Source organism: Hirundo rustica, chromosome 24 (assembly GCF_015227805.2).
Source record: "Hirundo rustica isolate bHirRus1 chromosome 24, bHirRus1.pri.v3, whole genome shotgun sequence".
Lineage (NCBI taxonomy): Eukaryota > Metazoa > Chordata > Aves > Passeriformes > Hirundinidae > Hirundo > Hirundo rustica.
In genome coordinates, this window is record NC_053473.1 from 1,796,694 (window position 1) to 1,822,889 (window position 26,196).

A 26,196-nucleotide genomic window follows, 5' to 3' on the forward strand; every position below is an offset into this window, starting at 1 on the left:
ACACAGGAATTCCCGAACCCATAGATACAACCCAAAACTGTGGGATTTTCAGAAGCACACCCCTTGACATCAAACATTCGTGCTACCTAAGATACTTAAAGCCATTATCTGTGACCCCAGCAGCGTGCCTGCACAGAGGCTGCGCTATTTAAATTGTCTCCTTGACAGCTTGAGCTCCAGCTCTGTCCCTCCACTCCCTGACACTCCTACAAAGCCCTCAGGACTCAGCTGCTTTTTGGTGGTCTCAAAGGGTGGCCTCCCTCCAAGCAGTCACCCTTGAGCCCCACTGATGGGGAAAAACTTTAAACTGAGAAGAGAGTTGGCTTTAAATTGACAGACAGTACATTTAAATATTAGGGAAAAAAAGATAATACATTTAAATATTAGGAAAAAACTCTTCCCTGTGAGGGTGGGTGGTCCTGGCACGGGGTGCCCAGAGCAGCTGTGGCTGCCCCATCCCTGGCAGTGCCCAAGGCCAGGTTGGGCAGAGCTTGGAGCAAGCTGGGACAGTGGGAGGTGTCCCAGCACATAGCAGGGGGTAGAACAAACCTCCTGACCCAAACCATACTACAATTCTATGGCTCCATGAAAAGCAGGTATTTCAGTGTGTGCAGCGTGTCAAACACCACCCACTAGAGCTGCTCAGCTGCCCTGGGAGATGAACTGTACTCTAAATTTGACTTTATATCTTCACTGCTCATAAAGAGGTCAGGCAGCCAGGTCACATACAGCCACCTGTATTTTCTTGGGTGAATCCCTGTGAATAACCTGCCTTGCCAAACACACTCTGAAGCTGCTTGTTCCTGGAGTAAGGTTTCCAGTGAAAAACAGCGGGAAACACAAGTAAAAGGGAAAATAAATGCTGTGAATTATTGAACAAGTCGAAAAGTCAAAATCATTTCATCAGGGTTGAAGAAAATATTTTGATTCCATTAGAAAAAGACAAAATCAGATACAAACAAGATTTTAAAAAAAAAACCCTTCTGGATCAAAAGAAATCTAATATAGAAAGAATAATAATGAAATGTGTTGAAATTAAACAACCGTGCTTCTTCCAGAACGAAGCAAAACGGATTCTTAGAAAATTTATGATTATGGTTATTTCATTTCGTTATTTTCATTTTTATGGTATTTCATTTTTTAACCCCCCCAAAATGAGTTCTGATTAACCAAGAGAGACTAATTCATGAGACTAATTCTAAACCTAGCATAAACTCTGGCTGCAACCGTTCCCTGGCTGGTCCTGGAAACACAGAGTGTGGCTGCTCTGCAGGTTTTCCAATCTTGCAGGAAGGCAGCGGCAGCAGAGGTCTCCTAGGAATCCTCTCTTCCTGAGATTCTCCTCGTGATGCATTAGGATTTCAGCTTTTCTATTTTTCATGTATTTTTAGTCCTGCAGTTCTTGAGTGTATAACTCTAAACTCCACACAGTGGGAGCTGCTGCTTCCCCATTTTGCTCAGACACAACAATTCCTCTCCGGGCCTGGGAATCAAGGACACCTCACTGCCCCAGGCCCTGAGAAATGTCAACAGAAGTGAGTTGGGGGAGAGCAAACTTGGGGTAAATTACTTCACTACCTGAAGCTGTAATTGGAAGATTAACCCCCAATATGCAAATGGAGCAAACTTATAAAAGTGTGAGAACCCATGACCCGTTGTCCATTTTTGGGTGCAGCCCCTGGGGGTCTTTATCTGCCCTAAATGCACCTGAAGGCCCTTCAATAAATACACTTTTGATTCCCTTAATTTTTCTAGCCTCTGTTTTTAGGTAGTTTATCAAGGCATCCCTTGCTGGAGCCTCTCAGCTTTAAAGCTGAGTCACTGTCACTGCTCTGAGAGCCTGGGCTGCAGGAGGGACCTGAAGGGACCTGGGGCTGAGACAGCCCTCAGCAGTGAGCTCTGATGAGAGGGAACCTCAGTCCTGCCTCCAAAACAACGTGGGGCAATGTCCTCCCTGCCCTGACTCTGTTTCACCTCCTACATTTCACCTTCTCAATAATTTCAATGCCTTTTATAAACTCATTCTTCTCCAGAGAAGATTCCGCAATGAAGGGCCAGGAAAGGGACAGGGAGAGATTAAACACATCCCAGCACCTCTCTGCTGCAGGAAAATGCCTCAACGAGCCTTTCTTCACTACCTGCAGGCCTAAGCACAGCCAGATGCCCCAGGTGATGGGTGCCTTGTTGGAGTCCAGGGCATTCCTTTGGCTGCCCTGGAGGGTCAGGGACCTGGGCAGGGGGGTCTGGGACCCCAGCCCAGAGCCCAGAGCTCAGAGAGACACTGGATTTGATTTCAGTCCATGGGAGAGACTTCTTGCACTGCAGGAAGCATTGCAGGCCACAAGAGTGTAAAAATAGTAGTTTAGTATATCACAAGGTGAAAAAACTGTGGGTTTGGGACTCCTGGCATTGAAGTGAATGGGGCAAAATGGAGAATTTGGGGCGTTGTCTCTTTCTTCTTCCTTCTTGTTCCCTCACTCCATTTCTGCAGTGACGTTGGCACAAAGCAGTCAGTGAGGATTGGGTCAGAGTAAAGATGACCTTTTTAGTAATAGTGATAGACATTAGTAATAAATAGTAAATAAAGAATACGTAGCAATTAGTATAAAAGATAAGGACAGCCCAGAGACAGGAGGAGTCACCAGATGTCCGAGCCGCGGCAAACATCTTTTGGACACTGAGAAAATTGTAAGATAAGAACTAATAAACGAAGCATGTAACCTTGAAGACTCCGTCTTTTCCTGCGTTTGGCACAGAGCTTTGCAGAGGGCCAGAACTCTAAAACCACCTGAATGCCGGGGAATTTAAGCTCCTAAAAAGGAGCCCCCGACAGTGCCTGGCTAAATTCTCAGCGGGGTTTGCTCCTGCAAAGCCACCAGAACATGGTGACAGAGGTTCAGAAAGCAGGAATGGCTCAACAGCAGCCTGGGAGTGCCTGGCTCTTGATACCTACTGCTGTGGCAACAGGCTGGAATATGCCCCAGGAGGGTATAGCATAAGTAATCTAATATACAATAAATAAAAATAACCGGAATTTCATTTATGCAATGAATTTACATCACTTGGTCCTTGCCCATGTGCTCATGGAGAAGGCCCTGGGCCAGCAGCAGCCCCACTGTGGGGCCAGTGCCTCTTCATCCCCTTATCCCCACACACACCTGGGCTTCCCCCAGCTCTGCCCTCACAGGTCTCATCCCAAGCCCCCTCCCAGAGGGAAGCCCCCATCCCCACTGTCCCCACCCCCTGCTTCCCATGGTCAGCCTGCCCCAGCTTTGCTTTGCCTCTTCAGCCCTGAGATAACTGCACCTACCAAAGCCTGCTGTGCCCCCGTGGCCAGGGCAGAAACCAAAACCAGCCCGAGGGGATGGGGAGGTTGGTCAGATCAGCCAGGAGGCTGAAGGAACACCCCAGGAACTAATCCTCCATGGGCATTTACCCTGAGGAGTCCCAAAACCAGCAGGAGAGAACATTTCATTAAAAGGGGGATTTAGATGTTCTGATTCAGTCATCACACTCAGTCTCTCAATGGAAATCAATGTGGATTGAACCACAGTGGGGAATCTGAAGAGTAGAAAGGAGTGGTAAACTAAAAATAGTGCAAACTCTTGATCTGGGTCACATCAAAACATCATATTCCAGGAAAACTGGAGCAACGGTGGAAGAATATGGAATAATGATTGGAAAGGAGTAACCTTTCTGCCTAACAGAAACAGGGTTTTTTTCCCCTCTTAAATAAAAAAGTAACAAAATTAAAATGCAGTTTTGAAAGGAAAGGTCAGAAAAAATTCATTCCAAAATGCTGGAACAAACCATTTGAGCCTTTCTGGAACAGGATGTTTCCTTTTGAAAGTGTGATTTAAAAAAAAAAAAACAGACAAAAGTTTTTTTCTTTTATAGGCATCAATCCTTCCTCCACGTGTACTCCACACACGATCTGCCGCCTTTGATCTCAACCCAGAGGTGCTTTCAGCCCCTCTGAAAACCCATTTTGCAGTCACTCCTTCCCAGCCCTGCCTCCCACTGTCTGCAGCAGCTTTGGCTGGACCAGCACCACCTGCCTCCACCCCTGGGGCAGCAGATGGCCCCAGCACAGCTCTTTTCACCTTGCAGCCGTGTCACACCGAGCCACCAGCTCCACAGAGCCCATGGAGCTGCGGGAAGGGCTCCAGCTGCCCCTTACCAGGCTGGAGTTGGCGATGTTGGTGTCATCCTCGGGCATGGGCAGGTAGATGGCCAGAGCAACGCAGTTGGCAAAGATGGTGAGGAGGATGATGATCTCGAAGGGTCTAAGAGGGAGTGTTAAGGAGTGCAGACAGGAAAAAAAAAGCAGGAATAAGCCCACCCCTGCCCTGCCCTGTCCTGTCCTGCCTGGGTGGGTGTGGAGAACCGTCCCCCCACGAGAGAGCAGCCAGACCTTGGCACATCCTCAGGCACTGCCCGGGTGCTGCAGGGCCAGGACACTCAGAACACGGCCACTGCAGAGGGTCAGCTTGGACACAGGACAAAGGGATGGCAGAGCTGGCAGCTTCCCCCTCCTCATCCTTCAGTGAACCACCCTGAAGGGTCAGGACCCTTTTGCAGGACGTAGGCACTGAACCTAAGCATCCCCCTCCAGAGCAGGCAGGCCCTGGCTCCCTCTGCACTGAGCACCCACGAGGGAGACTCCTGCTGCTCGGGTCTCCCGTGGCTGGATGGCCCCTGTGAAGGTATCTAGGGGCAAGGCAGCTCATCCAGGGGCTCCTCTGGCAGAACATCCCAGGTGTCCTTACAGCCTTGGTGGCCCAGTACAGGCAGTGCTCCTGTGACTGTCCCCGGGACTGCCAGGGGCTGGGAGTGAACGCAGTGCTCGGCCCGAGGACTCCTCCACCCCCTTCAAGGTAGAAACTGTGCTGTTTGGGCCCTGTGACATCTCAGAATTAAAGGGGTGACTTTACTATTTCCCCATCAAGACGCTGGGACAGGCACTTGGTCACTCCCAGGCTCCTGCTGTGTCACTGCTTTGCTTGGGCATTGAAACCTCTCAGACAAGCTTCAGCTCTCACCTTCCTGAAACCTCCAAAGAGCTCAAACTCTGTCTCCAGGGCCTCATTTGCAGCCAGGTTCTCCCTCCAGAGATCCCCACTCTGTTTCCTGCAGCATTCCCCCTTGAGGGCTGCCTTGGGCTCTGGTGGCCACACCAGTGTCCAGTCCAGTATTAGAGAGCAAGGGGCACCTGGGGAGCAGGCTATCCACACCATCCTGAGTGCTGGCAGGTGTGTCCTGGGCTCCTCACAGGCTTTTTTCCCTTTCCTGGACCTTTCTATCCATCAACCTGATGACATTTGAAGAACTGAAGTCATCTGGAAAAGCTGCTCCCCTTTGTGTCCAGGTAATGAGGCAGAGCCCAGGGGCTGGAGCCTCCCTGCCTGCCTGGACAGGGTAAGACAAGCCCTCCTTGAAGGGTGACCTCGACTGGAGCTCCTGGAACTGGAGCTGGAATCCACTTGCTGCCCGTGATTCTGCGAGTCTGGCACAGTTATGAGGTAGAAATGCAGGGGGAGAGCTTGAACCAAAAACCAGACATGTAGGTAACTGGGTAGAGTGTCTCTGCCTCCTGCTGCTGACACAGCCCCAGCATCCTCCCCATCTCCTTGCCTCACAATCTAACTTCTTTCTGTCCAGCATGCTCCCACCACACAGCACCCAAGGGTGCCCACACCTGCCTTGCAGGAATTAGGCCGCTGTGTCTTGCAGCTCTGTGGTCCTCCAGGGTCCCCAGGATCCTCACCCATCTGCCCTGAAGTTCTCCTGGCAACAAAATGACCTGAAATACCAGGGTGGTGTCAGATAGTGAGACATGTCCCAACAGCTATCAGGCTGTTGGACTAACTGAATTACACACCCAGTAAAGTGCAGAACATTCAGATTTTCTTGTTCTAATGAACATACTTTTTGAGATGTGAGCAAATTTCAGCAAAAAACACCCTCTGCCTCACCCTGGGTTGTGTGGAGTGATGGTCCCCACCTTTCAACTGCTTGAAAAAGACCCTGGCCCGCTCCTGGGGCTCAGCTCTGTGCTCTGCAGCAGCAGCTGTACAGCAGTGATGGGCCAAGGAACAGGAATATGTACACATACCCTCCAGCCCAGGTACCCCCACAGAAGAGGGTCACAGCTAATCTCCCCTTGGCAGCCTGCATGTCCCCGCAGACCATAATAACCACAGGAACTGGAACGACCCGACCCTGTCACATACCCTGATCCCTGAGTGAGGGCAGCCAGGTGCATCTGGGTATAAATACAGCCAGGCACTGGAGAAACCTGATTCCCTGGATCATTTGTCCTGCACAGGTCAGAACCACCTGCACATGGCACCTTTCTGGTGGGGCACCCACTTGTCCCCCTCCAGAGCACTGATGGAGGGAAGACCCTCCCCGTGCTATGCACTTGCTCTGGCATGTGCTGGCCCAGCTGGAAGAATGTGTTTGAGCATGCTGCAAGATGCAAATCCTATTTCCAGCCCTTCCCCTGCCACTCGGGCATACACACAAGTTTCTTCCTCCGGTGCCCATTTAAGACATGGGCACAGTTCCCTTCTGTGTGCCCACAAAACCATTGTTTCTCTTGCCAGAGACACAGAAAATGAGAACTCCCCAATTTTGGCTCTCCTCCCACTCCCTGGAGGACAGAGAGTCCCCTTGCAGTGAAGGAATGAGGTCTCAAACTCCGGCACCAGCAGAGCTGTGAGCATGCCCTCGTGCCTGCCAACAGGCTCCCTGGGCTTTGGACAAAGCAGCATCTCTGGGCATGGTTCTGGTATTCCCACGGCAACACAGCCAGCCTAAGGTGACCAAGCCACCCCCTAGCATAAAGCCTGGCCAGGGGTGGGATCATCTTGCCAAGACAAAGAACAGACAGATAAGGTTCAGCAACTGAAATGAGAAAAGTTGTGGAAGAGCTTGATTCTGTTCCCTGGTCTATTGTTTTTGCTACAGCCCAAACGTTTTGCTGAAATCAAAGTGAAATATTTCATCTCTCACTCTCTTCCTTTACATAAAATATAAGGGAACATAGTTCCTGGATGCATGGCAGAAATACGACATTTTGATATTTCTACAATGTCCCAGTGAGAAGGTCCAAAAAGCAACACCCAAACTACAACCCTAAGCCAAAGGCACAAAGAAAGACTATCCCTCTGAACATATCACCCACAAAAAGCCTTCACCTGTGACAGCACTACCAGGGAGGGATGGGAAAGGGAGCTGAGAGGACAATGGTGTCAGCAAGGATTTGGGGGAGGCCCCGCCAGGGCAGAGCCCAGCGGTGGGATCAGGCACATGGTGATACACACAAAGAGCCATCCCAAGCAACCCACCATGGCCTTGTACCCACCCCCAAACCTCTCTCTCCAGAACATCACATTGTCCCCAGGCTGACCCCATCCCCTCCCCAGGATGGCACTGTGCCCCCTCCTGACACACCAATCCCCCTCCCCTCTCAACAGTCTGCTCCCCATTTCTCCCCAGCACACAACACACACATCACATTCACTCCACAAGTCCCCAGGCTGTCCCTGCCTGTCCCTGCCCCACCCCACCAACGGGCCCATGGCCAGACCCACAGCCATTGCCTCCTCAGCCCCAGCTTTCCCCACCAGCCTATTCGCTCCTCAGCTAGCACAGCCACTGCCTTTGCCAAAGCATCCTGAGCCCTGGGTGCCTCACTGCCTTTCACAGGCCTGATGAGACAGCAGCAGCCTGGAACAGGCTGACAGCTCTCGTGCCCCCAGCACCCCTCCATGCTCACAGGCACACACACGCTGCTCCCCAGCCCCTGCAGCCAGAGGATACTTCCACTCCACGATGCTGATGCACGCCTTCCGCAGAGGGTTTTCCAGGGTTAAGCAGAACAGAGCCCTGGGTGGACGAGGAGCTATTGGTGGTACCGGCTTCTTGGACTTCTCCTTCTGTTGCCTCTTCTTCACGTCACCCTGGGGAGAAGCGGGCTCCATGGTGTTGCTCCCCTAGCTGTCTCTTCCCCTCCTGCCCTGCTGTGGAGCCCCCCTTCCCCAGGTCCCAGCCAGCTGGAGCTCCTCTGGGTCTCTGTCTCCTCCGTGCAGCAGGGGAGGTGGTGGGGGAGTGGGGGCTGGAGCCTGCACTCGCATGTACAAACATACAAAGCATGAGTTTAAATTTAGATCCCGGCCTGACTCTGGGTGCTGTCCCAGCTCCTGAGGCAGCAGAAGGGCCCCTGCAGCTGTTCCCTCTTTACCCAGCACATGGGGAGTTGGGCGAGTGCTTGGCGTGCCACTGGCTGGGCTGGGGGTGGGACAGGCTGCCTGGGCTGGGCACTGGCTCCCACTGTCTGTGTCCCAGGTCAGCTCTGTCCCCACCTTCCCCACCTGCACTGGGAAGCAGCCGGGCTGCCCGGGGAAACGTGCATTGGCTGAATCACATCATGCAGGGTGAGATGGAGAAGCCAGCTCTGGCCAGTTCCCAAGGACAGTTTCCCCCTTCGTCCCATCCTCTGCAGGATTTCACCTGCAGCTGCTGCACACTGCTCACCATGTGATATAGGGTCTTCGAGGCTGCATCCATTTCACTGGCTGGAGACCCCGGTCTCAGAGCTCCAGGGAAGCACAGTGAGCCCGGAAAGCGCTCAGGCTTGCCTTTCTGGAGGCGCAGAGGAAACCCTTGGCTGGCACCGGTCACTTGAACAAGCGCTTGCTCAGGCTTGCGGAGGTGAGTCCTGCATGCAGGGTACGGAGGATGTCTGGGGGTGCAGGAACCCAACAAGCCTAGGCTGGATTGTGTCCTGCCAAGCCCCGCTGGGCTCGGGAAAGCCTGACAGGATGAATGGTATGGTAACCCCTGAGCTGAGGTAAGGAGAGAGGCGGGTTATCAGCACCTGCCACAACAGGGGACTGAAACATCAGAAGTATTATTCATGGGGGTTTTCCTGGGGATTTCTAGACCGCAAAATAACTGCAGCAATCTAATTCCTTGCAATGATGTCCCACAGCACACGGTATCCCTGTTCTACAGATGTCACAGCTGGTGTGACTGCCCAGCTGTGCCCCACTCCACCTCGGGCATCCCAGGGCGCTGCTCCACCCACGGTGCTGTTGGTGCCTTGCTCACAGCTTCCTCTCCTTGGCTTTGTGGGGTCTTTCTACCGGGAGGGAAATGCTTGCCAGCTGTGCAGCCAGCTGTGCTGGGGGCCAGAAAGGCGTGATCGGAGAGCCCACGGAAGAGAGAGCAACTCCTGCCGCTGCTCCAATTTTGATGCACTTTGGAGGAGGATCCCTCGGCTGTAAAGGGGTTCATAGAACCGCGGAATGGTTTGGGCTGGAAAGGATTTTATAGATAATCTCATCCCAACCCCCCTGCCGTAGCCAAGGGCACCTCCCACCAGGGTTAAATTAGCAATCTGCCCCCTTCTACACCACTCCGTTGTGAAAATCAGAGTCAAATCATTCCTGCTGCGGGGTCCAGCCCCGTTTCCATGTGAGGTAGATCCCTCCTCTCATTCAGCGGTCATTTTCCCCCTAAACCTTAAGTGCGAGCCAGGAGCCAGATTCCCACTGCTGCCGGGGCAGAACAGCCTGCCCAGGGACCGCAAGGCCGCGGGACCCATCTAGCGGGGATCTCCGGGACGAGCACCTGCCCGGGGAGCCCCGGGAACTCGAGCCGGAGGGCGGCCGGGGCTGTGGAGGCGATCGCACACCCTCCCGGCCGGGAGCTGCTCGCACAGGGCACCAAACCCGACCCGGCCCGGCTGCAGCACGCCCGAACAGCGCTCTGCCCGACGGAGCCGCTCCCTACCTGCTCGGCAGCGAGAGACTCCTTGCTCGCGAAAGCTCTTCACAGCCATCCTCCTCTTCCTCGCACTCTTCCTGAGTCTGCACGTCCCTCTCCCGCTCCATCACCGCACCACGGGGAGGGTCCCAAAGGGAGATGGGCTGTGATGGGCGGTCTGACTCCTGCGGGTGCATCTCCTGCCGCCGAGCCGAGCCGAGCCGTGCTGAGCCGTCCCAAAGCGTGCCGAACCGAGCCAAAATCTGCCGTACGCCGCTCTCCGGCCCGTTGTGCCTCCCGACGCCGCCGCTGCCGGCACACACCTCCGCCCCGCCGCCGGTGCCGGGGCTGCTGCGGTGCCGGGCGGTTCCGTCCTCGCACGGCCACGACTCGCTCCCGGGAGCGGAGCAGGACCTCGGGCCGCCTTTGGGTGGGAGGGGACGGGGGGACAGCGAGTGCTGGCGCTTGGGGGTGCCCGCAGCTGGAGAGATGCTGGGAGAGGTGCGGAGCTGGCTTCTGCACACCGCGTGTGCGCATGGATCTGCACGTGTGTGTGTGTACATGGACCCGTGTGCGCGTGGAGATGTGTGTGTATGTATTTTTCCACTCAAGGACTGAGGGGCTGATTCGCCAGAGGGGAGCAGGATGAGGCTTTGGTGCTGCTGGTGTTCCTGTGGGGGCTGCGTCTTCATCCCTGTGGCCAGACACACATATGGGTTTGTCCATGTGTCTGTACGTGCACGCACGTGTACATAGTCCTGTGTGCCCACTGGTGTCACCAGTCAATGGTTTGGGCACTCAAAGGTACTGGCAAAAAGCAGATTTGAATACAAATCTGTGAAAGTGCGACTTAAGGGAGTTCAATTACAGTGTTCACCCTGTTACTGACTACGTGGCTGAATATATGTAGGAAAAACAGATTGGAATCCGAGGATGCAAAAGGGTCAGGGTGCAAAAAGATAATGGTGCAAAAGGGTTTAGCAGCACTCAGTCATGGACCGATTAAACAATTAAACATTCAACAGCATTTGCTACATTTTAACAGTGACTTAATAACAGACTCATGATAAAATCATTCATAGCATCATCAATTCACACACACTCAGAGACAGGTACATCTGTACTGATCTGTGCAGAGGAATCTGCCAAAAATCCCCCCAGGTTCAGTGAAATATGTCACATCCCTTAGCGATTCTCAACAGGTGGGGGTTGCACAAGAATGAGGATCAGATTAGCATTGAAGGCAAAGGGATCAATAACCAATAGGAGATAGAAATACTAAGAATGGTGTCATTTAAAACTGATGAACAAGAATTTCTCTGGGGTTTTGTATGTATAAACATATTAAATTATCTGGTAAAGAGGCATGTGTGATGGAATGAATTTCACTGCACAACCCTGGGCATGTGTGGATCAAATAATTTCTGTTGCACATCTTGGCCAGAATAAAGTAATGCCTAAATTCTCTTTCCTATCACATCTTTCCTATCAATCCCAAGTTTCCATCCTGGCCATAATCCAGGTTGGGAACAATGGTACCATTCTGGTCGAGTTAGAACTCAGGTGAATGATTTACCGAGACTATCAGTGATAACTGTTATCCTTTGTTCTCCACCTTGGTTGGTCACAGAAAACTCCTGCTACAGTCAGAATCATTCCCAAATTTACCATGCTCCAGGTAGAGTCAGGGACACTTTAGCACCCAACTGGTACAGAAAAGGTGATGCTTTAAGAACCTATAAATGAAACAAAACACATTTTCAAGATAATATTAGTATGGGAGGCAATATAAAAGCTGGTGTTTACTGGAGGCTTCAGGAGCAGATACTAAAAAACCTCCACAAAAGCCCAGCCCCCACGGAGTGAACACAGTTTTACAGGTTTAGAAAATTAGCATAATTGACTAGAATTAGGAGCACGGGTGATGAGGTAATTCCCCCTTCCGGTTCAACCCCGTGATGGATTGATGCTGGCTAAATGCCAGCAGAAACAACAAACAGAACCACAGACCCAGCGACAGCCAGAACCACAGACCCAGTGACCCAGAACCACAGACCCAGTGACACAGAACCACCGATCCAGTGACCCAGAACCACAGACCCAGTGACACAGAACCACCGATCCAGTGACCCACAACCACTGACCCGGTACCACAGGCCCAGTATCACAGCCCTGGTGACCCGGTACCACAGATACAGTGATCCGGTACCACAGCCCTGGTACCACTATCCCGGTACTGAAGTCCCAGTACCGCTATCCCGGTACCGTTACCCCGGTACCACTATCCGGGTACCATTATCCCAGTACCGTTATCCCGGTACCGTTATCCCAGTACCATTATCCTGGTACCACAGTCCCAGTCCCATTATCCCGGTCCCATTATCCCGGTACCGTTATCCCGGTCCCGTTATCCCAGTACCATTATCCCGGTACCTCTATCCTGGTGCCATTATCCCGGTACCACTATCCCGGTACCGTTATCCTGGTACCGCTATCCCGATCCCATTATCCCGATCCCGTTATCCCGATCCCGTTATCCCGGTACCGTTACCCCGGTACCGCTATCTCGGTCCCGTTATCCCAGTACCATTATCCCGATCCCGTTATCCCAGTACCGCTATCCCGATCCCGTTATCCCGATCCTGTTATCCCGGTACCGTTATCTCGGTCCCGTTATCCCAGTACCATTATCCCGGTACCATTATCCCAATCCCGTTATCCCGATCCCGTTATCCCGGTACCGCTATCCCGGTAGTGTTATCCCGGTACCACTATCCCGGTACCGCTATCTCGGTCCCGTTATCCCAGTACCATTATCCGATCCCGTTATCCCGATCCCGTTATCCCGATCCCGTTATCCCAGTACCGCTATCCCGGTACCATTATCCCAGTACCGTTATCCCGGTACCGTTATCCCACTACCATTATCCCGATCCCGTTATCCCAGTACCATTATCCCGGTACCATTATCCCGGTCCCGCTATCTCGATCCCGTTATCCCGATCCCGTTATCCCGGTACCGTTATCCCGGTACCGTTATCCCGATCCCGTTATCCCGATCCCGTTATCCCGGTACCGTTATCCCGATCCCGTTATCCTGATCCCGTTATCCCGGTACCGTTATCCCGATCCCGTTATCCCGGTACCGTTATCCCGGTACCGTTATCCCGATCCCGTTATCCCGGTACCGCTATCCCGATACCGTTACCCCGGTCCCGTTATCCTGATCCCGTTATCCCGGTCCCGCTATCCCGATCCCGTTATCCCGATCCCGTTATCCCGGTCCCGCTATCCCGATCCCGTTATCCCGATCCCGTTATCCCGGTCCCGCTATCCCGGTACCATTATCCCGATCCCGTTATCCCGATCCCGTTATCCCGGTACCATTATCCCGATCCCGTTATCCCGATCCCGCTATCCCGGTACCACTATCCCGGTACCGTTATCCCGATCCCGTTATCCCGATACCGTTATCCCGATCCCGCTATCCCGGTCCCGTTATCCCGGTCCCGCTATCCCGATCCCGTTATCCCGATCCCGTTATCCCGGTACCGTTATCCCGGTCCCGTTATCCCGGTCCCGCTATCCCGATCCCGTTATCCCGATCCCGTTATCCCGATCCCGTTATCTCGGTCCCGTTATCCCGGTACCGTTATCCTGATCCTGTTATCCCGATCCCGTTATCCCGATCCCGTTATCCCGGTACCGTTATCCCGATCCCGTTATCCCGATCCCGTTATCCCGGTCCCGTTATCCCGATCCCGTTATCCCGGTCCCGTTATCCCGATCCCGTTATCCCGGTACCATTATCCATCTCGGTCCCGGCCCCCCCGGTCTCCTTTCGGCCTCTCCCGGCCGCCCTTTCCCGCTCGCTGCAGTTCCGGTCACGGCCGCCAGGGGCGCTGGTGGCTCCCGGCCGGGCCGGGCGGGTGCGATGGTTTCCCGCGCCGGCAGGGGGCGCTGTGGCCGCGTCTCCCTCAGGCGGCGATGGCGGCGGGGATGGATGGCGGCAGAAGGGGATGGCGGCGGAAGGGGATTCCTTTACAGAGCCTGGGGCAGCGGTGCCCCTCCGGATGGAGAGAGGGGCTGTGGCAGGAACCTTGGAGCAGCGGATGGAAGGGCAGAGGCGGGCACACCCGGGGTGGCAAACAAAATGAAACAGAAACTCCGAGGCTGTGCGAGAAGCTGCGGGGGTCAGGTGGACACCGGGTGCTGGATTAAAGTGTAGCGGAAAATCCCGTAGCAGCGGCAGAGGACAGCGGGGCTGGGCAGCGGCAGACAGACAGGCTTCCGCAAGCAGCTGCCGCACCAAGCCGGGAGATGCTCCCTCTGGGAAGGGACGTGGGGCTGGGTGTTGGAAATGTGCCAGGCCTTGCGAGGAGTCTCACCCACGATAAGGAGAAGCAGTGCAGGACAAAAACTCCACAGTGGCAGCAAATCCTCTGGGCAGCAACAGTCCAGCACCAAAACCCCGCCTGTCTCCACTCTGATCCCGAGAGAGAGCGTGTGAGAGCTGAGCTTCACCCCTGATCCCCTGGCCAAAATCTCACAGGATCCCTGCCCTTCCCAAGAGAAATCCCCCAGATATGAGACTGTAACAAATTGCACCCCTTCCCCTTTGTCCACATTGGCCACTTTGTCCACATCTTCTGTCTCTCATCTATGTCCCTGTTTGAGTTACCCCAGGAAAATCCACGTTCCTATCTCTTGGGCAGCAAATGGGGGAAAAATTCCATAAGAGGGAAAATAAAAAGGAAAAATCCTAACATCCAACACTGGAGAAGACAGGAAAAGGGACTTTTGGCAAGGCTTCCTTTGAGCTTTTTTTTCTTTTTAAGATGCAGCCATCTGAAAAATCATGCCTTTAATGGTCGGTTTATACATTCACACAAGACCAAGTCTGAGCATCCCTTTATTGCATAAGCACCAAAGAAGTCATTGCCCCCCTATCAGCAGCAGAAAGCACATGAAGAAGCAAACATGTTTTTTTCATTGTTATCACAGCATTATTCGTGCACTGTTTCTGAATTCAGCTTTCATTTGGAAAAAAAGGACTTGTAAACTAAACAGCAAAACATTTACCTTTCCTAATAACCTTTCCAACCCTTAGTTTCCTCGCAGAGATGCTGCCAGCATTCTAGGCTGTTTGATTGGGTTCCTCAAAGAATGATGAGAAATGCTGTGTCCACTCAGGCCAGATGCCCATGTTTCAGTGCCCAGTCCCTCATACCAGCCAGGAGCAGACACTCAGACAAATTTAAGGAGCAGGGTCACATTTCAGCATAGTTTTCTCTCTCTGTCAGCGGTCTGTACTCCCCACCTCCATCAGTGACTGTCCTAGTCAAAAGGCAACGTAATTCTGCACGTCTTACACAGTGTTTATTAATTTTTGTATTTTCTCACTACAGACACTCCAATAAGAATGGGCAAAAAAATAAAGGGGATGGAGGAGAGGAGGAAGGGAGAGGTGAAGGAGAACAGAGAAAGACGCAAAAAGAGAGAGAAACCCTAAATGTTGCTAAGCCCTGTTAGGGCAACAAAATCTTTAATCAGGATTATGCAAGTAAATCAAGGCTGAAACTCCACCTGTAGTGGCCTGTTGCTAAGCCTTGTTTTTATTAAGCTATGAGCTGTAAGTTCTCTGTTGGCATTGCAGCAGTGTGAAGGCCTCCAGAGTTAGCACTAGCCAGTATCCACTCTACCTTAATAATATACTGCTTTTAATTCCCCACACCCATCCATTTCCCTGGCCTCCTCTCCAAACGCTGTCATTCTTCATCTCTGGTGATCCTGAGGAAACTACCAACACCTGTGGAGCGATTTAGCAACCCCTGACAAAGGAACTCAGGTTTTTGCCCCGGCAATTGTTCTTCCAGCCGTACCTGAAAGAAACAAATAGTGTATGTAATTTGAAGAGTGAAGATTATGATTGAGTTGCTCATGAAAACAGACTCGGTTAATCTTTGAGAGCCTCGGGTGAAGACTCTTAAAGATACCTCTGAAAGACATGAATAAATGAAAATTATTATGAGCTCAATCTAAGCGAGCTGGGGGAAAGGGAAGAGAACAAAAAAGGGAGCTCTGGGAGAGGAGGGAAATTTAGGGGATTAGAGCAGGTGCTGCAAGACAGGATTCTTATCTTCTACTGTCAGCTTTAAGAAAAGGACTGTGCTAAACTCCACCAAATCCAGATTCCCATCCATTGATCCCCCTGCCTTCCTCAGTCAATAGCAGGACTGTCTTTTGTCTCTCCTGCCCACTCTTCCCAGTGTCCACTACAAATATCCTTACCAGGGACTGAGGCCATGAGCTTCCCGAGCAATCATCTTGGCACACCGAATATCGTCGTCAATATTATCATCTTGCAATTCTGTAGAGAAGGGAGGAGAGATCAGTGTGGAGGAAAGCGGGGCAGAGGAGGAGCAGGGACAATTGGCAGGAGGAAAGGTGTCCATCAGGAAGGAAGGGTAGGTGGGACACTGAGAAGATGGATGAATGGAAGGACAGATAGAAATGCCCAGAGCACCTGCTCAGCAGGTGTCATAGACACAGCAGGTGCTTTCATGGAATGAACAAAGAAAGGTTCTTTGTTCTGTCCTACCACTTACTTGAGCAGCTGATGCGGCAGGCGTTCTTGGATCCAGGGGTCCTGCCATCGTTGCACCAGTACTTGCTGTTGATCTGAAAGATGCCATAGTCCCTGCTTGGACCGTTGTTATTATACGCTTTTGTGTTGTAATCACTCTCATGTTTCACCAGGCACATCCCTGCAGGAGGAAGAGAAATCCCAGAGGAGAATGTTAAAGTACGCTGAGGTAAATGAGAGGAAATATATGAAAGTATCCAGGATGAATAAAATGCTGGAGAAGTAATTAAGCTGGTGACATCATAACCTTGAGAATTGGATAGGTAAATTCTTAGAAGGACAAAGCTCTAGATGGGTATTTGTTGTGTGAACTATAGAAGGGAGCAAGGAAAGGGATGATTAAGAGAAAAGATGAAGTCAAAGAAATGGAGGGACAGAATAATACTGCTTGAAGATCAAAAAGAAGTTGAGAGGGACAAGGGTGGTACAGAGAGGTGCTATGGCAGCTCATTATACTCACAGTCAGCAACAGTTGTGCCCTCAAAGCCCTCAAAGCCATTCCGACGTAGGATCTTCACCATCTCACATCTGGAAATTCTCTTTCCCTGGGTGCCTGGCAGAGCCAGGCCAAGGAAAACAAGAAGAAAAGCAAGGAAGAGCGTTGACTTTCTCATCTTGCAGTCCACAGCAAGATGTGCCAAAGCAACTGGAGCTGTCTGTCTGCCAGGACTGCCTGGCAATGCCAGCCTTTTATTCCTGCTCCCAGGAGGAGGATCAGCTGGTTAAGCAAGCATATCTGGGAAGTCTGGGCGGTCTTTACAGTAACAAGCCAATAAGGAAGTGGGCCAAACTCCAAAACAAATTCCTGGAAGCTGCCAGTACCTATTTCACCAGTCCTTCAAGGCTGGGGTGTGTGTTTTCCACAGACAATCCAGCAATCCTCAGTTGGATATTATCCCAAATATCATGAATCAAAAGCTGTATTCCCTTGTCAGTGTCATGATTTAACCCCAGCAGTCTGATAAGTCAATCTCTCCCACCCTAGTGGGATGGGAAAGGTAAGAGTTAGAAAACTTGTGGGTTGAGATACAGACTGGGAAGGAAATGGGGAAGGAAACAGCCACACATGCAAGAAAAAGCAAAATAAAGAGCTAACACACTCCTTCCCATCAGTGGGAAGGTGTTCAGCCACCTCCAGGAAACCAGGCTCCACCACATTAACAGTGGTTTGGGAAGACAAACATCATCATTCCGAACATCTCCCTCTTTTCTTCTTCTTCTTTCAGGTTTATACATCGAGCAGGACATTACATATGATCTGGGATATGCCGTGGTCAGTGGGGGTCAGCTGTCTTGGCTGCATCCCCCATTATGGTTCAGGAATAATGTTCCCCAATTTAATACTCCCATTAAAAAGACTACAAGCTGCTCCCCTCATCCTCTCCAATCCCAGGTTGAGATAAAAAGAATTTACTGGGAAGGACAATGACTTAGGAATCGACCATGAAAAATGTCCTTGAATAGAACCTCCTGTGAAGGAGGTGAAGAAGGAGTAGCCAACTTTATGTTGTTAATTCATCTTCCTTCTACCCCTTGTACAATATTTCTTAACAATAAACTACATACAATCGAAAAAAATCCAATTTATTATGTTTTTGTTTACTTGGACTGTATATCACAAGCCATGGCAGATCGCTGGACATTAACTTGATTGGTCACCACCTCAAGATGGCTGCCTTTGACATCAGTTTTCTTTCTCCTACAGTATGCATCAAAAAGCTCAAGAAAATAAGGATAAGAAAAAATCTTGAAAGGTAAAAGATAAAAAGAGGCAATGGTTATCAAAGACATAAAGCTAAGAAGATATGGCACATCTGAGTAGCAGGAGTCCCTCATATTGGCATGTCTGATGAAGAAATAGCAAAAGGTGAATGTGCTGGGTGTGGCGGAGGTAATTTCCTTCCCAGTGGCTGGCACGGGGCTGTATTTTGGATTTGTGCTGAATGTTGGGATGATAATGGAGATGTTTTTGTTATTGCTGCGCAGTGGTCACACAGAGCCAAGGCTTTTCTGCTTTTCATACTGCCAGGCTGGCGAGGGGGCTGGGGCTGCACGGGAAACTGGGAGGAAACACAGCTGGGGCAGATGTCCCAAAGTGATCAAAGTCATGTTCCACACCATGTGACATCACACTCAGTATCTAAAGTGGGGGCAGAAGGAAGGAGGGGCAGGGATGTTTGGAGTGATGGTGTTTGTCTTCCCAAGTCACTGTTACGTGTCATGGAACCCTGCTCTCCATGGGATGGCTGAACACCTGCGTGCCCATGGGAGACAGGGAGTGAACTCCTGGTTTTGCTCTCCATGGGATGGCTGAACACCTGCCTGCCCATGGGAGACAGGGAGTGAACTCCTGGTTTTGCTTTGTTTGCATGTGTGGCTTTTCTTTCCATATTAAACCATCATTATCCCAAACCACGAATTTTCCAGCTTTAACCCTTCTGATTCTCTCCCTGATCCTTCTGGAAACGGAGTGAGGGAGCAGCTATGTGGGGCTTGGCAGCTGGCTGGGGCTAAACCACAACATTGGCTGACAAACTCAGGATGCAGGAATTATATTCCCTCTTCATGTTTTCAGGTTTCCTTGAAAGGGTCCTCTATGCTTTATTTCCTCCTCTAGCTCCAAAGCAAGCTCTTAATCCTTTCATGCTAACAATGCTTCCATACAGCTTTGAAGAAGGAAGGATTGAGGGTGAGCAGAGTAGTTTGGGAGGGGGTTGTGGATGAGCTGTTGAATAGAAGAGCTTCTTTTTTCTTCTCTAGTAGTCATAGAGGACATTGGCAGGAGAAGTCATTTCATTGGCTTCTTTACTTATTATTATGCCAACTGACATCACAACTGAGTTGCAGGAAATTGTGCAAAGGCTTCATCTTTGCCATGAATTGCAGAGAAGGATGGAGTCCATGCTTCTACAACCCTCTGGCTCAGTGAGGTGTTTATTGGGGTCCTCTTGTTGGAAATGATACCAAGTTTAAATTTTTTTGTGAAATTTTTAACTTTTGTCAGGGGTTTTGTCCTTTGCCCAAATGGAAAGGAATGAAAGTTTCTTTTCAAAGCACTGTTACAGCACTCCAGGCCTGAAAAATCTGGTAATATTCATGTATCATGGAATTATTTTTCTCTGCGCAACCCGGGCTTTGTGGATGAAATTATTTCTGTTGCACATCCTGGCCAGAATGAAGTAATGCACTGATTGTCTAACACTAAAAATGTTGTTGGAGATTTTTTGGTTTTCCCGCAGTTTCAGTGAGGACTGTGGTTTATTCTAGGCAAGTTTTTATAGTTTCTGGGAAAGGGCTGTCCTTTACTAAGGCGCTTTTAGAACGTGTTGTCTGGAGACAGTTTGTTTAGTGTAAAACATCAGTGCTTGGCTTTAGAATTGAGTAAATTGTTATGAAATGAGTGACAGATATTACAAAATTTGTAAGTAGCTGTGAAATATGTATTTTTTATTTTACATACCCTTGCATAGTCCAGAATTTGTTTCCAAGACCCACTCTGTATAGAAGGTTGGTCTTTTTAAACAGTTTTGCACAACTTTGTGACTTGAGCTTCAACTGGCAGATAAGATTTAAACTTGAAATCTTTTAAGAAATGAAAAACAAGAGCCTCACATTTCCAACAATAGCTTTCCTACATTATTTGAAGGAACAGTGAGAATTCTTTGAGGAAATGTTAACTTAATACCTGAATAGCTTTTAGTTGCAGCAGGGTTCACTGCTCAGCTGCTCAATCTGTGCCATAGTTTGAAGTTGGCTTCCTCACTAGTCATTGGTGGGTCCATGTGGGATTGCTTTATTTGTCTGATTCATAAGGGAAGTGACAGTGATGCTTGTTAGATCTTTTACTGCCAGGGATTTTCCCAGGATCTCGGGCTTGAAGCTCAGCTGAGCAAAGTGAGCTACTTCTATATACTGGTCACGTGGAAGAATATTCCTTCTCTGACTTGAGAGATATATATATATATATATATATATATATATATATATATATATTTTTTTTTTTTTTTTTTTTTTTTTTAATGGGAGTACAAAAAATGTTATGACCTCACTTAAAAGTTCTGCCTTTTTTCATTTGAGACACTGGGCTGAGGGGAAGAATGAAGATAGTGCCACAAATAAAATTGTTACCAAATGATAAACGGCCTACACCTGGTGAGCTAACACTACGCTCGTTCTGCAGAATGACTGGCTGTGGAAACTGCACAATGCCCATTGTGTAAGAAGGAGAACTGGGAATTCACCAGCCTCAGCATCCTGCCAGCTCAGCCAGGCTGACTGCAACACTGGGGTCTACGGCCACCAGGGACCACCAGAGAGAACCCCAGGACAGAACAACACGTGGGTAAAGGTGAGGGAAAATATGTTAATGATTTCAGGGAAATTATTATCATCTATATCTTTAGTCCAGGACAATTAATGAATATGTATAAAAAATACAGTCTAGAAACAGAAACTTTGCTGTACTCAGCATGCACAGCTTTGGGAGGAGCTATCCCCCCTCCCCAGTGCATCTGGCTGAATAAAGAATGCCTTCTTCTTAATGCTACATTTGTGTTCAGGAGGTTTTTTTTATTTCACTGAATTTTTGATAACAAACAAACAAAAAAATTAAATGCCTGTCCTAAATTGTCTTAAGTGGCAATAAACCAGAAGGGGGTTGCTACAAAGGGGTTTGCAGAGAATTCCTAGCTAAAAGTCACATGCCGTAAGTCTGATGAAGAGCAGCTGAGGGAGCTGGGAAAGGGCTGAGCCTGGAGAAAAGGAGGCTCAGGGGGAACCTTGTGGCTCTGCACAACTCCTGACAGGAGGGGACAGCCGGGGGGGGTCGGGCTGTGCTCCCAGGGAACAGGGACAGGAGGAGAGGGAACAGCCTCAGGCTGGGCCAGGGCACATTCAGGTTGGGTGTCAGGAAGAATTTCTTCACTGAAAGGGTGCTCAGGCCTTGGCAGGGGCTGCCCAGGGAGGTGGTGGAGTCCCCATCCCATACTTCCTTATTTATTGCTTACAGTTCTACCGATCAAACAGGGGTAGAAGTACAATTCCCAGGGTCTATGGCTTTATTTATTTTAGTCAGTAGAGCTAGACTCTGGCACAAATTAGTCTCTCACTACACATCCACGGTCAAGGAGTAGAGGTTTCCATGCATTCTGCCATTGTGTTAAACCCTGGACTTGTGGCTTCCACTCTGTTTCTGGGATAGGACAAATATAGCACTTTGTCAGGGATTTAGAAGAGATGGGTTGGAAACAATTGGTCATAGAATCACAGAATCATAGAATCATAGAACCATGGAACCTCTGACATAGAAGGGACCCCTACATCTCTTCTATCCTGCCTAGCCCTCCTGAAGAGCCTGTAACTGTCCAGAAGAAACAGGTGAGGAACCTTTGGGTAAAGAACCTTCTCCTTCTGAGTGAAGAACCTTCTGGTTGAAGAACCAGAAGCCAGAGCAGGTTCAGGTACTGGAACAGGTTCCCCAGCGAATCGGCTGCAGCACCCAGCCAGCTGTCAGACACAGGGTGTGGTTGTTGGGGTGGTCCTGTGCAGAGCCAGGAGCTGCAGCATTTTGACTTGATGATCTTTGTGGGTCCATCCCAACTCAGCAGATTCTGTGATTCACCCAGAAGGTTTTCACTCAGAAGGTTCTTCACCCAAATGGTTCTTCCCTCACAGGGTAGTTGGGCACTAGAACAGGCTTCCCAGAGAACTGGTCACAGCACTGAGCCAGCTGTCAGACACATGGTGTGGTTGTTGGGGCTGAACTATGTAGGGCCAGGAGTTGGACTTGATGATCCTTATGGGTCCCTTTCAACAGAGGGGTTTAAATGATATTATAATTCTTAATATCTTACTTAAAACTCACCTGACACAGTCCAATATGCATCCTCTAAAAATCAGCATTGGGCTGCCACATCATTCCCCCCATTTCCCTTCTTCCCCCAGCCCTTTCTTCTTCTTTTGCATTTTCTTCTTTATTTATCTCAGCCCTTGATTAAAGCTTTCTGGTTTTTCCATCTTTCCATGAACCTTCACTCGGTAAATGCAGGTATACCGTGGGTTTCCCCAGTTGCTCTTCACAATAAGTTTGACTACTGAAAAGGCTCTGGGGAGCAGCATGTGCTGTGAAGAGGGAAAATGGGGGTGTTAAAAACAACAGTGAAATCAACATGACTTACCCTGCCAGCCCTGTTTCTGCTCAGGAACAAGCTCCCAAAAGCAGTTGGGAGAAGCAATAGAGATCCAAAGCTCACTGCTGGTACTAGGGCTGCTGGGGAGGCTGGGGGCAAGGGAAGGCACATGGCATCCTCTGCATGCTGCCCCAGCTGGGGCTGTGCCTCCTGTCCCTCTGCCCCCTGCTCTGTGCTGACAGAGGGGCTGGGGACATGGTCCTGTGCACGGGGCTGGTGTGTCACCCCGCTGCTGTGTCACCCCGCTGCTGTGTCACCCCACTGCTGTGTCACTCCACTGCCGTGTCACCCCACTGCTGTGTCACCCCGCTGCTGTGTCACCCCACTGCCGTGTCACCCCGCTGCTGTGTCACCCCACTGCCGTGTCACCCCGCTGCTGTGTCACCCCGTGCTGCTGTGTCACCCCACTGCCGTGTCACCCCACTGCTGTGTCACCCTGCTGGTGTGTCACCCCACTGCCGTGTCACCCCGCTGCTGTGTCACCCCGTGCTGGTGTGTCACCCCACTGCCGTGTCACCCCGCTGCTGTGTCACCCTGCTGGTGTGTCACCCCACTGCCGTGTCACCCCGCTGCTGTGTCACCCCGTGCTGGTGTGTCACCCCACTGCCGTGTCACCCCGCTGCTGTGTCACCCCGCTGCTGTGTCACCCCACTGCTGTGTCACCCCGCTGCTGTGTCACCCCACTGCTGTGTCACCCCACTGCCGTGTCACCCCACTGCTGTGTCACGCCGCTGCTGTGTCACCCCGCTGCTGTGTCACCCCACTGCTGTGTCACCTGCTGCTGTGTCACCCCGCTGCTGTGTCACCCCGCTGCTGTGTCACCCCACTGCTGTGTCACCCCACTGCTGTGTCACCCCACTGAGCCCCCGCCATCCCCTCTGCCTGCCTTCCTCCTGGCAGACTGAGAGCAGCAGGAGAGAAGGGGGATGCTGTGCTGGGGCGATGTCAGCAGGGCACAGAGTGGAACAAGAGTGATGCCTGATGCCTTTTGCCACCACTTGTCCCTGTTTCTCCATGGCACAAGGTCTGTTTGTTGCTTGGGTCGTGTTTGGGCATGTGCATCTGGCTTTTCTGAAGGCAGTGGCTGCAGCCAGGGATCTCTCAGGAGCTGTGTTGCCACAGGCCTGCCTCTGTCCTTTGGCTACCACAGCCACGTGCTGCTCAGCCCTCCAGGCCCCACCAGGTCTCTTTCAGCAGCAATCCTCTCTCCAGGGAGGAAACATTTGCACCTTCCCTGCCACAGACCTCTTTTGCTCCCTGGCATCTGGCCCCCATGTGTGGAGCATACCTTCAGAGCAAAAGTCTGCATGGGATCTTTTTCCACATTGTAGCTGAACATCCCCAGGAGAGTTTCCTCTTCTCTGTCTGCATCCAATCCCTCGGGAGCAAAGCACAATGAGAGCGAGTCGGGCTCATCCCACCAAAGAGGGAATGTACAGACTGGATCAGCCCTCTTGGATGCCCAGTCTCTCCCAGGGCTCTGGCAGTAGTCTGGCATTGGTTAGGGTAGAGCTCAGTCTCTGCCTTGTGTTTTGGTCAAGAACCCTCAGGTGCTTGGCCAGAATGAGTCTTAAGAAGGATGGACCTCTCAGGCCCTTGAAGTGTCACGCTGAGCACAGCAGTGCTCAGGACAGTGCAGGACACAAAGCTCAGAGGATGCACAAAAGCAAGCAAGACCTTTCCCTGACCTCCCCCTGGGGCCAGAGCCTCAGCAGAAGTGCCCAGCAGACTTACAAACACAGCAATGTCTTTGGGGGCACTGTTGATGGTCCCACTTGGAGAGACTTCTTTGGTGATGTGCTGCACTGTGATGGCAGTCAGGTAGACTCGTGCTGGCAACCTGATGACAACCTGTCCCTGATGCCCCTTGAAAGCCCAGCAGTTTCCTGGGTAAACATGTGGCTGCAACACAAGAGCAATGACCTGTGGGCCAACACAGCTGCCCGTGGAGCTTGAGGCGGTGGGGCTGGCATGTCTGTGGATTCTATTTCAGTTTGAAAATAAGGGGCGTGTGAGGGAATGGACAGGAGCAGAAGGACTTCCCTGCCTGCCAAAGTGGGCTCAGGATGGCAGAAGAGAGAATACTGGTTAAGAAACCATTCTAGTCCGGGCCAAGCAGAAGCGCTTCTGCCCAGACACTCAGCTTAGGGTTGACAGTGGACACAGGGTCACCAGGTAGAATGAAATCCTTTCACCCAGCTGTGGCCAAGGACTGTGGGCAGAATGCAGCAGTACAGCTCAGTTTGGCTCCACTCCCCTCTGGAGAGGAACCGGTGCTTCTCAGCAAGCCCAGCTCTGTGTTCCACCTTTGGTTTCAGGAATCCAATCTACTCCATGGGCTTGATCAGTACCACTGGGCTGAGGGGGAGAGCCCCCAAGAATAGTTTCCAAATTCACAGGAGGGAAGAAAACTGATGATTTCTGCTAAAATACCTGCAGAATAGTATCAGGAGGGCTGGCAGTCCAGAAGAGGCGTAAAATCCTGCAGAGACTGCCCTCTTTGCAGTCGTAGGTCTGGGAAGTTCTTTGTGTGTCAATGCTGGCTCCTGTGAGGAAGGGAGGGCAAATGGCTGCAAGCAGCTACAGACTGGCAGGGCTTGGTGCTCAGACACCATTTCTGATGCCACTGGCCAGCTCAATGTCCACCTGTCCTGTCTGCATCACCCTGCCCTGGGGGGTGCCCAGCAGCAAAGGGCAATGACAGCAGCCGCATGCCTGCTGACTGCCTCTCCCACACGGCTAAGAGTGCTGGGAGGAAGGAAAGGACAAGCCAGCCATTCCTTCTCCAGATGCAGTGGAAAGAAAAAGAGTCCTTCCACCCACATAGGAACATGTGTGGGGGCAACCCCAGGCATCGTTGTGGAGGCTGAGGACAGGACACAGACAAGCACAAGGCAAGGAGGCTGGGCTGCTTGTGTCCTTACCGGAGCTCTTAAGGGCCCAGTCTGTCTTGACACAGGATTCCAAAGCCATCTGGGCCAATTCCTGGGAAAGCCATGGGCAAACACAGGAGAGGACCGCATCAGTGGACAGTTCAGCACGCTGCTGTCACCCCCAGGGGCAGAGCTCGGTGTCAGCCACGCGTGGCAAGCCATGCCCACAGAGCTGAGAAGCTCTGTGCTGCTGATGGGATCCACAAGGACTGAGGAACAGCAGCTGTGGCTGCAATGTTCTGACACCAACAGTATCAAGGAGAGCTTTCTTGGGGCTTTTGCCCACTGGAGCCTCTTTCCCCAAAATGGCAGGGTCACCTTCAAGCTACTGATCTCTGCCCTCAGCTGAGTGACCTCTTCCAGCAGATTCTGCAACCTTTGGGTTTCAATCAAAGTGTGTGAATTCCTGTAGGGACAGAAATGCAGATCTTGTCAAAGCAGCCCATCCCTTCTGTGAAGCACCTGAGCTCAGGGAAGAGACACACGTGCTTTGCCAGGGCTTCTTTCCAGCCCAAGCTGAGCAAAAGGCAAAGGCAGGACAGAAATACAGGATCCTTTGCTCTTTGGAAACTGAGCACAGGTAGCACAAGGTCAGCTGACACTTGTGCACAGACACAGTTCCACTTCAGGAAATCTCTCTTACCAGAGGGTTTTC

General features: G+C 51.1%; 4 protein-coding genes across 4 annotated transcripts in view; all 4 read right to left on the bottom strand.

Moving 5' to 3' along the window:
• The window catches only part of CACNA1S (calcium voltage-gated channel subunit alpha1 S), a 47,359-nt gene extending 39,236 nt beyond the window's left edge, over nt 1-8,123 (bottom strand). Inside the window, exons 1-2 of the mRNA XM_040085425.2 lie at nt 7,828-8,123; nt 4,181-4,286 (exon numbers count right to left, since the gene is read on the bottom strand). Of these exons, the coding sequence (XP_039941359.1) occupies nt 4,181-4,286; nt 7,828-7,988 (267 nt within the window). The 5' untranslated portion in view covers nt 7,989-8,123. The remainder of the gene's footprint in view (nt 1-4,180; nt 4,287-7,827) is intronic.
• Nucleotides 8,124-8,244: 121 nt separating this feature from the next.
• On the bottom strand, nt 8,245-10,337 carry LOC120762962 (uncharacterized). The gene is made up of 3 exons (XM_040085934.2): nt 9,802-10,337; nt 8,542-8,725; nt 8,245-8,295 (listed from the first exon to the last, which is right to left on the bottom strand). Exons 1-3 carry the CDS (start codon nt 10,335-10,337, stop codon nt 8,245-8,247), a joined length of 771 nt encoding a protein of 256 aa, XP_039941868.2.
• A 5,029-nt stretch (nt 10,338-15,366) lies between these two features.
• On the bottom strand, nt 15,367-17,079 carry LYZ (lysozyme). The gene is made up of 4 exons (XM_040085555.1): nt 16,881-17,079; nt 16,383-16,541; nt 16,066-16,144; nt 15,367-15,656 (listed from the first exon to the last, which is right to left on the bottom strand). Exons 1-4 carry the CDS (start codon nt 17,032-17,034, stop codon nt 15,596-15,598), a joined length of 453 nt encoding a protein of 150 aa, XP_039941489.1. The 5' UTR covers nt 17,035-17,079; the 3' UTR covers nt 15,367-15,595.
• Nucleotides 17,080-22,396: 5,317 nt separating this feature from the next.
• LOC120762963 (SUN domain-containing protein 5-like) lies at nt 22,397-25,581 on the bottom strand. The gene is made up of 5 exons (XM_040085935.1): nt 25,533-25,581; nt 25,042-25,154; nt 24,343-24,510; nt 23,897-23,986; nt 22,397-22,540 (listed from the first exon to the last, which is right to left on the bottom strand). The coding sequence occupies exons 1-5, from the start codon at nt 25,579-25,581 to the stop codon at nt 22,397-22,399; spliced, it is 564 nt and encodes a 187-aa protein (XP_039941869.1).
• Between the last annotated feature and the right edge of the window lie 615 nt (nt 25,582-26,196).